Here is a 12550-nt window from a genome sequence, read left to right as displayed (position 1 = left end):
TTACAAAGACAGAGGGGGGCATTATATAAAAATAAAACTATATAATGAAGACATAGCAATCATAAATATGTATGCACCAAATAACAGAGTTGCAACACATATAAAGCAAATACGATAGAAGTGAAACAGACAAGTCCACAGTTATAGTTGGAGACTTTAATACCCCTCTCTCAGCAATCGATAGAACAACCAAACAAAAGATCAGCAAGAATATAAAAGAATTCAACAATACCACTGACCAACAAGACCTAATAAATATTTATAGAGCACTCCATCCAACAATAGCAGAATACACATCTTTTCAAGTGCCCACGGAAGACCAAGATAGACCATACCCTGGGTCATGAAAAAAACCTCAACAAATTTAAAAGAAATCAAAATCATACAGTGTGTTCTCTGATCACAATGGACTCAAACCAGAAATTAATAACAGGAAGATAACCAAAAAATGTCTAACACTTGGAAACTAAACAACGCACTTCTAAATAACCCATAGTTCAAACAGAAAGTCTCAAGAGAAATTAAAAAAACACATTGAATGAATAAGATGAAATATTAATGAAATTGAAAATACAACATATCAAAATGTGTGGGACACAGCTAAGCAGTGCTGAGAGGGGAACTGATAGCACCAAACACACACGTCAAAAACGCAGAAAGTCTCAAATCAATAATCTAAGCTCCCACATAAAGAACCCAGAATAAGAGCAAAAGAAACACAAAGCAAGCAGAAGGAAGGAAATAATAAATAGCAGAAGTGAAATGGCCCAAACTAGAAAAGAACGGAGAGCCTCTTCAGGGAAAATCAATAACCCAAGGAAGGAAAAACAAAAGAGAATGGCCACGAGATTCACTTTGAGACTACTCTGGACAAGAAGACAAAGTAAAGCAGGTGGGACTCTCTCCAGGGAGGTAACACATAAGGCTGCAGAGTGAACTGGAAAGCTCACTCCAGTACTGTGCTATGAAAGAAGTCGCATTGCTGAATTCTTAAGTCCAAGTATGAATATAATTATCCTGTCACATTCTGGGCTAAGGTACAAAGTTAAAAGCAACAGTCCTTTGAAAGTTAAAACGTGTTTGAAACATTAGCAATGAACTTTCCTACCACAGTTTGAGGGAATGGAACAAAAGACCAATAGGTTTCTATGAAGTTTAGGCTCGAACACCAGCTAAATTCACCTAATTTTATATGTGATTTGAATATTGGTCGTTTCAGGTAACTCAGGATCTTTCCCTGAATCCACTGACAATACTGGATGTTGGTTTTCTCAAAAAGGCTTTCTTACCTCATAGAAGAAGGGATGGCCAGCCATATCAAAGATGTTCACTTTGATTTCTCGGTCTCTGACTTGTACCCTGAAATGTTCAAATGGAAACAATTCCAAAGAAGGTTATGGTTTCTGTGTTCTCATTAATATCATTTATGTCATTTATACATTTCAAAAAGGTATGTGTATGAAATGTAAGAGGCTTTCTTAGTGCCTTTTCTTGATTTCCGATAATCTTTACAACAGAAGCCAGCAACTTGGCAGATCATCTTGCCTCCTTATTTTAAAAACACTGAACCCACTCTTATGTGGATCCTGAGAAACTTAACAGAAACCCATGGGGGAGGGGAAGGAAAAAACAAAAAACAAAAAAGAGGTTAGAGTGGGAGAGAGCCAAAGCATAAGAGACTCTTAAAAACTAAGAACAAACTGAGGGCTGATGGGGGGTGGGAGGGAGGGGAGGGTGGGTGATGGGTATTGAGGAGGGCACCTTTTGGGATGAGCACTGGGTGTTGTATGGAAACCAATTTGACAATAAATTTCATATTAAAAAATAATAATAAATAAAAAAAAAATAAAGACACTGAACCCACCTGTAATAAACACCCTCATTTACTTTCAGCTTATCTCAAGATATTTCAGGCCATACCCTTTTACTAACAAATGGTGGCTTTTACTGTGAGACTAAGAAAACTGATTTGGGACAAGTAGGAGTAAGAGGAAGGAAAACAAAATATTTTCTTTCACTTGGCAAGACATCTTAATTACTACTGGCTATGCTTGCTTACCATGCAGAACAATTATTAAGGTGTATTTTATTAACGCCTGTGTGATCTTCTTGTGACCTTCATTGAACAAGAGCTATAGTCAACTTGTTTTTCAAAAATTTTAAGGGTGCCCGTGTGGCTCAGTTGTTAAGCATCTGACTTTGTCTCAGGCCATGATCTCATGGTTCGTGAGTTTGAGCCCCACATCGAGTGAGCTAGAGCCCTGCTTCCCCGTTCTCTCTCTCTCTCTGCCCCTCGTTGGATTCTCTCTCCCTCTCTTTCTGCCCCTCACTCACTTGCACCCTCTCTCTTTAAAAAAAAATTAAAATAGAGAAAAGAACAAAAGGGGAAAGAACAACCATTCATATTAGAATTAAATGCTGCCAACATCATAGCATATTTGCCTCTTGTCCTTTTTATTTTTTTCAAGAAAAACCATTGTTGGAAAATAAATTAATGAAATATTGTAAGTATTTCAAACACTACAGAAATACAAAGATGAAAGTTCAAAATTTATCCCAAATCCTATCACCCAGCAAAAGCCTTTGTCAATATAGATGAATGCCAAGGCAGCCTTCTTCTATACACAGACGTGACTGAGAAGCACAAGTGTTTTTATCAAAATGGGATTACACTATTTTAAAATAAAAAGTATAAAATGTACTTGTATTGAATTCAAAAAATGTTTTACTGTTTATTTATTACTTTGTATTGAATGTAACAAAAGGAAAAAGAAACTGAGGTGAAGTAGAATTATTGAACTTTAAATATGTTTTCTTCATCACAAGAAGTATTTCCTAAAAGACCCCTCTAAGTTAAGAATAGGGATTATTAACAGTAAGTTAACAGGTTAGAATCATGTTTTTCAGTGACATGTTTCAGTTTAGACAGCACTGACATGACTCCCTCCTACGGAATACAAGGACATCAGTACTTTCTCTCATCGGCCCTACACTACCTCTGGGTTTGTTTATTATTATTATTCTCTTGTCCACGTTTATTACACCCACCTTCTGTTCTGAAACCATAATGCCTACAGGTGTTTTATATTACTTGTAGACTTACATCGAGCTAACCATTAATCATTTTATTCCTGAACTCTCTACCATATTTCATCAATAACCAAGATGCACATCTGTTTTCATTTTAACATCTGTGAAATCAGGACCCACCTTATAAAAGAGAATGTGAGAACAGCAAAACAACACAAAACAACAGAGTCTGAGAGCCTTTGGATAAGACCTGGTGTAACAATGTATATTAGAAAATTTGGCCTTAAAGAGATAGCAGCAGAGAACGGATAAAGTCAGGAATGCACAAATGTATTCACACTGAAACTCAAAGAAGTTATTTTAATTCAGATGCCAGACAGAGGAAATTAACCTGAAGAAAAATGGTAATTTGCTACCTCAAGGTCTTGCTTTCCTAGGTTGTGGCCTGCAGACCACCTGCATCATTATTATGAGAGGCCGTTAAAAATGCAGATTCCTGTGCCCACCTCACACCCAGCAAATCAGAATCTTGGTGGGTCCTAAGAATCTGCATTTTCACAAACTTTACAAGTAATTCTTCAATATGCTGGAATTTGAGCTTCACCATGTAGATAACAGGAGGGACGGAATGGGTACCTGTTATTTTGACTACCCACGAGTATAGCCCTTTCCTCTCCCAGTTGTGGTTCAGATGAGTTCTGCTACGTTCTTAGTGATCCCACTCTGTTGGCCACAGCCAAATGAGCTGGGGAAAGGCACCTGTCCCCACCTGAGCAATCAAAACTTTCCCTAGGATTTTTAAATTTGTATATTAGCTTTGGTCCCTCTCTGGAGGTAAAATTGACAATGTGAGTCTGAGATCTGCTGGCAGCCATGCAGAGGAAGCTAAAAGCTGGAGAGAGACGTAGTAAATTATATAGCTATATTCTGTCCCTGGTTCCAGCCATCTCTAAGGCACAGCATCCTCATAACTGGATTATGTGAATTGATTAATATTCTTTATTATTGTTGTTGTTATTATCGTTATTATTTTTTCCTTGACTTGGTTTGAGTTAGGTTTCTGGCAGTTATATCCTCCTGATACACCATGGGACAAGCAGCTTTCCAAAAAAAATTTCAGCCAGAGATAGAATAGTCTGTTGAATAAACCACTACAGTTCTATGGCGTAATATGGTGATTCTCATTTCTTAGATGAATAAATTAGCTACTTACATGAATTCAAAACAACACTGCCTTAAATAGGATATCCTGGCATATCACTGATGAAATCCTATGCCCTGAAGTATAGACAAACCTCACCGCTTTAGTCCACCTCCTTAAAAGCTGCCCTCACAGTCTAATCTTACAAACTTCCTCTTTAGATATATCTATCTCATCTAGTAGAGTTTTTGAGTATCTACTACATACAAGCACTGTGCCAGGCACCTGGAAATGACTTATGCTAATAGCTCCTTCTTCATGGGGCTTATAATCTAGCAGGAGACATGAAACATATATAAATAATAATGACATGTGGCAATTTAAAATAAGTACCATAAATAGCATACAGAAGTTTATTATTTCTGTCATTTGCAACTAAAGAGTCCTAACTGATAAAGAAGGTATTCCAAGGCCTTATGGGAACAGGAGCATTTTACACGTCAAAGAGTCTGATGGAGGGATGAGGGGAAAGGATATTTCAGGTGGACAGAATGAATGAATAACTGCACTGAGCTAGGGAAATACAAGGACAGCGGTGCAGTGTGGATGGAGGGTAAAGTGTGTAAAGGAAGGGAATCAGAGAGGAGGGGGCAGGTTAGGGCAGAATGGTGAGCACCTGAAATTTCACCTTCAGGGAGTGTGCAGTCTACCTTAACTCCACGCTTTGGTGGTATTATTTCCTGCTAATGTAAGCCTATCTCCTCAGGCTCAACCCACCCTTGATTCATCTCGAGATAAATCCCCACTTACTCCTAATTTTCCTTCTCCCAGATCATTTTTGCTAGATACCAATAGGTTATAAAGATCATAAACCAATAAAGGAAATCCTCTGATAGAAAATATTCGACATACTATTTAGACTTTGTGGAAAGAATACCTCAAAATGCTCTATAAACACACCTGCTAATAGGACGTGTTTATATAGAAACATGTTTCCTAAAAAGATACATCTGCTAGGTAGGCTTTTTGTTGACTTCCTCATTGTTGTAGACCTTATACCTATCCCTTACGAAGGCAAGGCCTGGCAAAAAGAACATGCTCAGTGATGAACAATTGATATGATCACTACATATCCGTAAATGTCTCTTATTCCTATCTTTCCTTCTTCAGAATCTCTATTTCAAGATACATCATTTTAGAAAAATTCTCAAACCCATGTAATTTACAAGCCCAAAGAAACAATGCACTTACTTTGTGACTCCATAGTCAATTCCAATTGTTGCAAGATATTTAGACACAAATCTTTTCTCACAGTAACGTTTTATGATACAGCTCTAAAAAACATAAAAATGCATTCTTTTAGTACATACACTCTAGAAACATACAAAATAAGCACAGTCCTTCATTATGGTTTCTTCATTCACCACAATGGGAAAGAAAGCATTTTCAAACAACTGAAACAAATGCTAAAAGTGAGAATTTTAAAGAAAAATTACATATTCGTCCCTTAAAACCAAATATGTTTTCAGTTTAGTTCTCAGTCCTTGGGCTCTTTTGTTTAGAAGACTTACTCTTATGCTTTCAATGCCACCAAAATGTCTATGTTTTAGCCTTGACCTTCTCAAAAGCAGCTCGACATCTTCAAATACTATGGCTAGTTTGTACTGAGGTGTCCTGCTGTTCCCTCAAACTCAACATGTCCAAAAATGAACTAATCTTATACATAAAAACAGTTCATCCTGCTGACATCCTGGTTCTGTCAATAACACCACCATTTTCCCAACCACGGAGGATCAGAATCTTAAAGCCATGTTTGATTCTGCGCCTTTCTAAATCTTTTAAATGTTTCTTGCCTCTTTCTCCTCATTCCAATTCCCATCGACACCACTTTGGTTTAGATCCTCATCATCTACTCCTAGGCAACTGTAGGAAATTTTGTGTTGGTCTTTCTGCCTTCCTTCCCTCCCAACCTCAGTCAATACTACACAGCACTGACATTACTTCACTTCCTTAACTCAAAACTCTTCAGTGGTTTCTCACTGCCAAGTTTGAAATCCAAATTCCTTTATCCTTTATTCAAGCTTCCCCATAATCTGGCCCTAATCTGTGTTCCTTATCTACACCTTTCTAATATATGCTTTCCATGTCTGCAAAACTCCCAGAGATCTGACTTCCTGACTTTCATCGTTACTTTTTCCCTCTACTTGGAATGAGCTTTTTCCCTTCTTTACAAATCTTACTTATCTTTTAAGGCCCAGCCTTACTGGAGCACCAGGTTGTAAGAGACCTTGCCTGCCTCTGAACTCTTCTTGCACTTCACATACATGCTAATATATACACACGTATTTTACACACACACACACACACACACACACACACACACACACCCCATCAGGCATACATTGCTTTGTATTGTCAATTATCATTTCACATGTGTATACTCCTCTTATCTCTTCAGCTAGAAAGTAAACTACTTGAGGACACACATCAGTATTTTACTTCTTTCTTTTGCTCAGTGCCAATGGAATTTTCTCGGTGCCAGTAATAACAACCCTTAGCACTCGTGAAACTTCTAATTTACTTGGGAGTGCTAGTAATGAAGTTTATCCTGCTCAAATCCTTCCCTGATGAACGTTAACCTAAATTAAACAGGACGGTCAATTTAAAAAGCAGTTAACAAGCTTATTGTGAACTGAAAGAAAAACTTCTTTGGAGTGACTACTGCTAACAGACTACACTTTTAAAAGCATTTTACAGCTTGAGGGACGCCTGGGTGGCTCAGTCGGTTGAGTGGCCGACTTCGGCTCAGGTCATGACCTCACGGTCTGTGAGTTCGAACCCCGCGTCGGGCTCTGTGCTGACAGCTTGGAGCCTGCTTCGGATTCTGTGTCTCCCTCTCTCTGCCCCTCCCCCGCTCATGCTCTGTCTCTCTCTGTCAAAAATAAATACAAATTAAAAAAAATAAAAGCATTTTACAGCTTGAAAGCATTTCACAAATGTTTTCTCTCACAATAGCCTATGAAAATGAATATGGCCTTTTTCTAAATGATTCATGAGATTAAGGGGCCTGGCAGTTCTTTAACTCCAGTACACTATTTAAACACTAGTTCTAAGAGGTTAACGAGACACACATTTAAGTAATTGTATTAATAACCACTCCCTATAACACAAAGAGACAGGGTCCTTAAGATCATATAAACCAAGTAACATAGAATTTTTTGCTTTCACTATTTTTCTTAAATAGATTTTTAGGCACTTTTGCAGAACAACTATCTGAGAAGAAATACTCAAAATATGAAAAAGAGGAATGGGGCGGGGCAGTACAAAGAGGAGGGAATCCGCCTTAACAGATATTAAAACATAGTCTGAAACCAATCAAGACAGTATGATATTGGCATAACAGACAAATAGATAAATAGGTCAGTAGAATAGAACAGAGAGCCCAGAAATAGATCCCATTAAAAGAAGAAATTTAAAAGGTGACAGGGGTGATATTTCAAATCAAGGGGAGGTATGCCTGAGCAGTTCAGTTGGTAGAGCATCCAACTCTCGATTTCGGCTCAGGTCACGGTCCCAGTGTCCTAGGATCAAGCTCCACATCCAGCCCCATGCTGAGTGTGGAGCCTGGTTGGGATTCTCTCTCTCTCTTTCTGCCCCTCTCCCCTACTTGTGTGTGCGGTCTCTCTCTCTCTCTCTCTGCCTCTCTCTCTCTCTCAAATAAAAAAATAAAGTCAAGGGGAAAAGAATGATTTATTTAGTAAAATGCCACTTGCACAAGTTGGGCCCTTAACTTCTCTAAATACAAAAATAAATTCAGATGAACTTGTGATTTCAATATTTAAAAATAAAACAAAAATTTCAGAAAAAATGTGCAACATATGTACAACCTTAAGGAAACATTTTCAACCAAGAAAGGAAACACAAGAACCACAAAAGAAAGGACAGGCATACTTGAATATATAGAAATAGTAATAATAATAGCAATTATATGGAGAAATATATATAAAAATATTAAAAGGCAAATAACATACCCAGACAAATAGTCATTATTCATATGACCAGCAAAAAGTTATTATCTCTGATATCCCTGAACCAGAAAAATTGATAAGATACATCATCCAATAGAAAAATGGGTAGGGAGTATAAATTGGGCACTATCCAGAAGAGCAAGTCCAAATATCCAGTAAGTATGTGAAAAGGTGCTCACCTTCATCTGTAGTCCATGAAATGCAAATTAAAGTAATACTTCTCACTAACCAGACTGGGAGTCATTAAAAGAATGACAATACCTGTGTTGGCAGGACTACGGGAAATAGGGCAACTGCATACTGCTGGTACAATTTCTTGAAGAGCAATTGGCAATAGCTACTAAATAGCTACTCAGCATTCTACCCCTGGGAATCTGTCTATAGAAATTAGAGGACCGGTATTTAAGTGTGTGTGTTGTCAGCACAGAGTCCAACTCGGGGCTCAATCTCACAAACCGTGAGATCATGACCTGAGCCAAAATCAAGAGTTGGATACTTAACCGACTGAGCCACCCTTATGTTTTGAAGGAAAAAAAAAAAAAAACCCTATTGTTATTTTAACTAGAACTGAATTGTAGGTTATTTTAAAGAACTGACATCTCTAAAATGTCGAGTGATACTAATTAAGGGGAAAGTATATCTTTCCATTTGCCTGAGCAATTTTATGTCCCTTTGTAGAGTTTGACATTTTTCTTCATATAGGTCTTACCTGTTTGTTCTTAAGTTTAAACCCAGGCACTTTATTTTGGCTGTTATTGTAAATTAAAATAGTTTTTCAATTTAACATTAAAACATATAATTTGATGGGGCGCCTGAGTGGCTCAGTGGGTTGAGTGTCAGACTTCGGCTCAGATCATGATCTCGCGGTCTGTGAGTTCGAGCCCCACTTCGGGCTCTGTGCTGACAGCTCAGAGCCTGGAGCCTGTTTCAGATTCTGTGTCTCCCTCTCTCTCTGCCTGCTTGTTTGCTCACTCTTTCTCTCTCTCTCTCTCTCTCTCTCTCAAAAATAAAACATTAAAGATTTTTTTTTAATGTTTTATTTATTTTTGACAGAGAGAGAGACAGAGCATGAGCGGGGGAGGGGCAGAGAGAGAGGGAGACACAGAATTCAAAGCAGGCTCCAGGCTCTGAGCTGTCAGCACAGAGCCCCATGAGGGGCTCGAACTCACAGACCGTGAGATCATGACCTGAGCTGAAGTCAGACGCTCAACTGACTGAGCCACCCAGGCGCCCCAAAAAAGATTTTAAAAAACATATAATTTGATACAGGAAAGCTATTAATTTCTGTATATTAATTTTGCCTTATTGAATTTTCTTATTCTTTCTAAAAGCTTTTCAAGTTAATTTTCTTTGGGTTTCCAGATAAATAATCATATCATTAGCAAATAACAATAATTTTGCCTTCTCCTTTCCAGTTATTTTATACTTTATTTCTTTCTCTTGTCTAATCACATTGGCCAATAAATCTAGGGCAATGTTAAATAAATGTGATACTCGTCATTTTGGGCTATTTTTAATGTTGGACCATTCAGCATAGGAAAATTACAGAAATGATGCACGCTTACTTACCCAGATTATTATTAAGCCTTTTAGAGGCTGTATTCTTTTCTTTTTAATGCCTGGCACATAGTTGATGTTCAACAAATGTTGACTTTTCAGTGACTGCTATGTTAATACTTACATACATATATGCAAATACATAAATAGTACAGGATAATGCTAAATGGAAAGAAAAGGCACTAATAAACATTTACTGAACATCAACTATGTGTAGGGCACTGGTCTAAACACTTCCATTAACGGCTCTTTTGGGATACAGATCCTACTGGAGTTGATTTTGACAGCATACAATGATAGAGAACTACAGTAGACTGTGAAGACCCAAGTTCTAATCTGGTCTCTGCCATTGATTTGATGACCTTGGGAGGTTCTTAACCAACAGCTTCCACTTACCCAGAAGGGGAGAGGAGACAATTTAGGTGAAGAGGAGGCAGTTTAAAATTCACTTGGGGGACGGCCTCGGGTCTCTTTCTCATCCTCCTTCCGCCCCCCTCCACACACACACTAGGGGAGAGCTTTATACCCAGTGCATCCAGAAGAAAGGCAGTAGCACTACGGCTTTAGAGAAAATGAATATAATGAAACTACCAGAAATAAAAACAAAACCAACACACAAAACAAAATAATGCAGGCTCCTTGACATCCACGGCACTTCCCCCGTGAAAAATGTATCAGCTACGCTCTTGCAATGTAGATTCTGGGCTCTGCAGAGCAACATTTTACAAGCTCCAATCCTCACATGCACCCCAGTAAGTTCCCTTAGGCTCCCAAGCACTGCTGGGGTAACTAAACTTTTATTCTCTTAAGGACCTCTTAAGTCCTGGACAGGTCACCTAGAACGAAGATAGGCAGACGATATTAGCTAAGGACCTAGGCCCCTTTAATCTTTTTGGGATACATTCAAGGGTTAGCGGCCATATGAGACACCTTCTTATGGAGAGTGACGTCGGGGGGGGGGGGGGGGGCAAGCGAAAGGTCAAAAAGGTCACCAGAGTTTTCCTCACCCAGGCGCATCCCCTAGGAGGAGACCTGGGCCTGCTCAGGGGCGGGGAGGAGGCTGGGCCCCGGGCTGTTGAGTGGCCGTCCTCCCAGCCAATCGGCAGGTCGTCCCGCCGCGCTGAGGTCCCGCCCCTCCCAGCGCGGTACTCACTTTTCCCACCTCAGCGTTGCCCATGGAGATGACTTTGATGCGCAGGGACTTGCCGGGCTCCTTCCGCTTCGGCATGTTAGCCTCCATTGCCCTCGCTCTCTCGGGGCCACCCGCCTCGGTATCTCCTTGTTCACCAGGCTGGCCCGTCCCTCAGGCCTCCTCGTCCAATGGCGGAACCGCTGCTATCGTCACCGCCCCAGCTCCGCGGCTCGCCATCCCCGCCGCTGCCTAGCAGCGGGCGCGGGCGGTTGGGAGCTCTGGGAACGGGGGGGGTGGGAGAAGAGAGTCTCGCGATGCTAGAAAGGGGGCGGTGTGACGTCATCACCAGGCTCTAGAGGCGAGGTTTTGATTACCTGTTCCCAGGAGTCGCGCCCACGCGCGGCGCTGAGTCCCTCGGCAGGAAGTCAGGCTGGGTTTACCCTGAGAGCGCGGGTGGTTTTCAGGGGCGCCAGGACAGCGGCATCTGTTAACGTTTGCAGCCGAGTGGTAGAAATGTATTGGCAGTTTGGGGCAGATCGTCGGGCTTGGAGTATTGAGAATGGTGGGTCCAGGCCCAGTCCCGCTAAAAATTCGAAGTAGACCATAGGGGTGTTATTTTCTGAATTCTTCCGTCCCGTAGAAGCCCGTCTACACTACTCGTCCCCCACCCCATACTATGTTTCTCTTGCTCGGGCTCGTAGAGAGACAAGTCAGGAGCCGGGAGAAGTCGGGAAGTTGGGGCTCAGGTTTTGGAAGAGGGGCGTTAGGCAAAATCTGAAACCCATTGCTATCGTAAAAAAAAAAAAAAAAAAAAAAAAAAAAAAAAAGGTTGTCCATTTGGTAGTCTGGGTTTTATTTTAGTCATTGCTCTTTTATTCTAGAGTTCTCTGTCGGAAGAAAGCCCAAACAAGATGTTTCTTACACTCTTCCAGTTCTAGGATGGTCTGTGTGATTGTACCTATATGCTCCTTCATTTTTCCTTTCCCTCCCATTCACAGACTTAACCCCATCATCTGTGCACACCTTCCCTGATAATATGACAGTAGAATAATAATAAATCCTAAGATCCACTTTTCTAGTCTCATTCCAGAGGATGAGAAAAACATCTGCTTGGTTAAAAAACAGCATAAAATGTATGAGAGGAACAGGGATTTTTTAAGTCATTATCTTGGGTTACAGAAGATAAATAGAACTTGACAAGTGATTATTTAGTGCCCTGAAAAAGAATGGCTGCCAATTTCTGAGTAAATTACAAGGTCAAAAGTAGCATTATTTCTGTTCTCAGATAGATTTAAGCATCATAAAAGAAATACATTGTAGGAAGACAGTGAATAAAGCCTCAAAATTTCTTAGCTATCATAAGTCAGATTTTCAAACATTTTATTTCTTTTAATTCAAAAAAAATTTTTTTTATGTTTATTTATTTTTGAAGGAGAGAGAGGCAGAGCATGAGCAGAGGAAGAGCAGAGAGGGAGACACAGAATCTGAAGCAGGCTCTGAGCTGTTGGCACAGAGCCCAACACGGGGCTTGCACCCACAAACTGTGAGATCATGACCTGAGCTGAAGTCCGTCGCTTAACCAACTGAGCCACCCAGGTGCCCCTCAAATATTTTATTTTTAAATGATTAAAAAAAATTTTTTTTAATGTTTATTTTTGAGAG

At 39.9% G+C, this 12550-nt stretch overlaps 1 protein-coding gene across 2 annotated transcripts in view; it reads right to left on the bottom strand.

Annotated features, from left to right (window-relative positions):
* Window positions 1–11163, bottom strand: part of DNAJC27 (DnaJ heat shock protein family (Hsp40) member C27) — a 32625-nt gene extending 21462 nt beyond the window's left edge. Inside the window, exons 1-3 of one of the 2 annotated variants that reach the window (XM_047854562.1) lie at window positions 10910–11163; window positions 5423–5505; window positions 1290–1359 (exon numbers count right to left, since the gene is read on the bottom strand). In XM_047854562.1, the coding sequence (XP_047710518.1) occupies window positions 1290–1359; window positions 5423–5505; window positions 10910–10996 (240 nt within the window). In that variant the 5' untranslated portion in view covers window positions 10997–11163. The remainder of the gene's footprint in view (window positions 1–1289; window positions 1360–5422; window positions 5506–10909) is intronic. The other variant, XM_047854563.1, reaches the window with a different exon arrangement.
* Between the last annotated feature and the right edge of the window lie 1387 nt (window positions 11164–12550).

This window comes from Prionailurus viverrinus, chromosome A3, assembly GCF_022837055.1.
Source record: "Prionailurus viverrinus isolate Anna chromosome A3, UM_Priviv_1.0, whole genome shotgun sequence".
NCBI lineage: Eukaryota > Metazoa > Chordata > Mammalia > Carnivora > Felidae > Prionailurus > Prionailurus viverrinus.
Note: the sequence above shows the minus strand (reverse complement) of the source record. Positions and strands in the feature narration are given on the sequence as shown.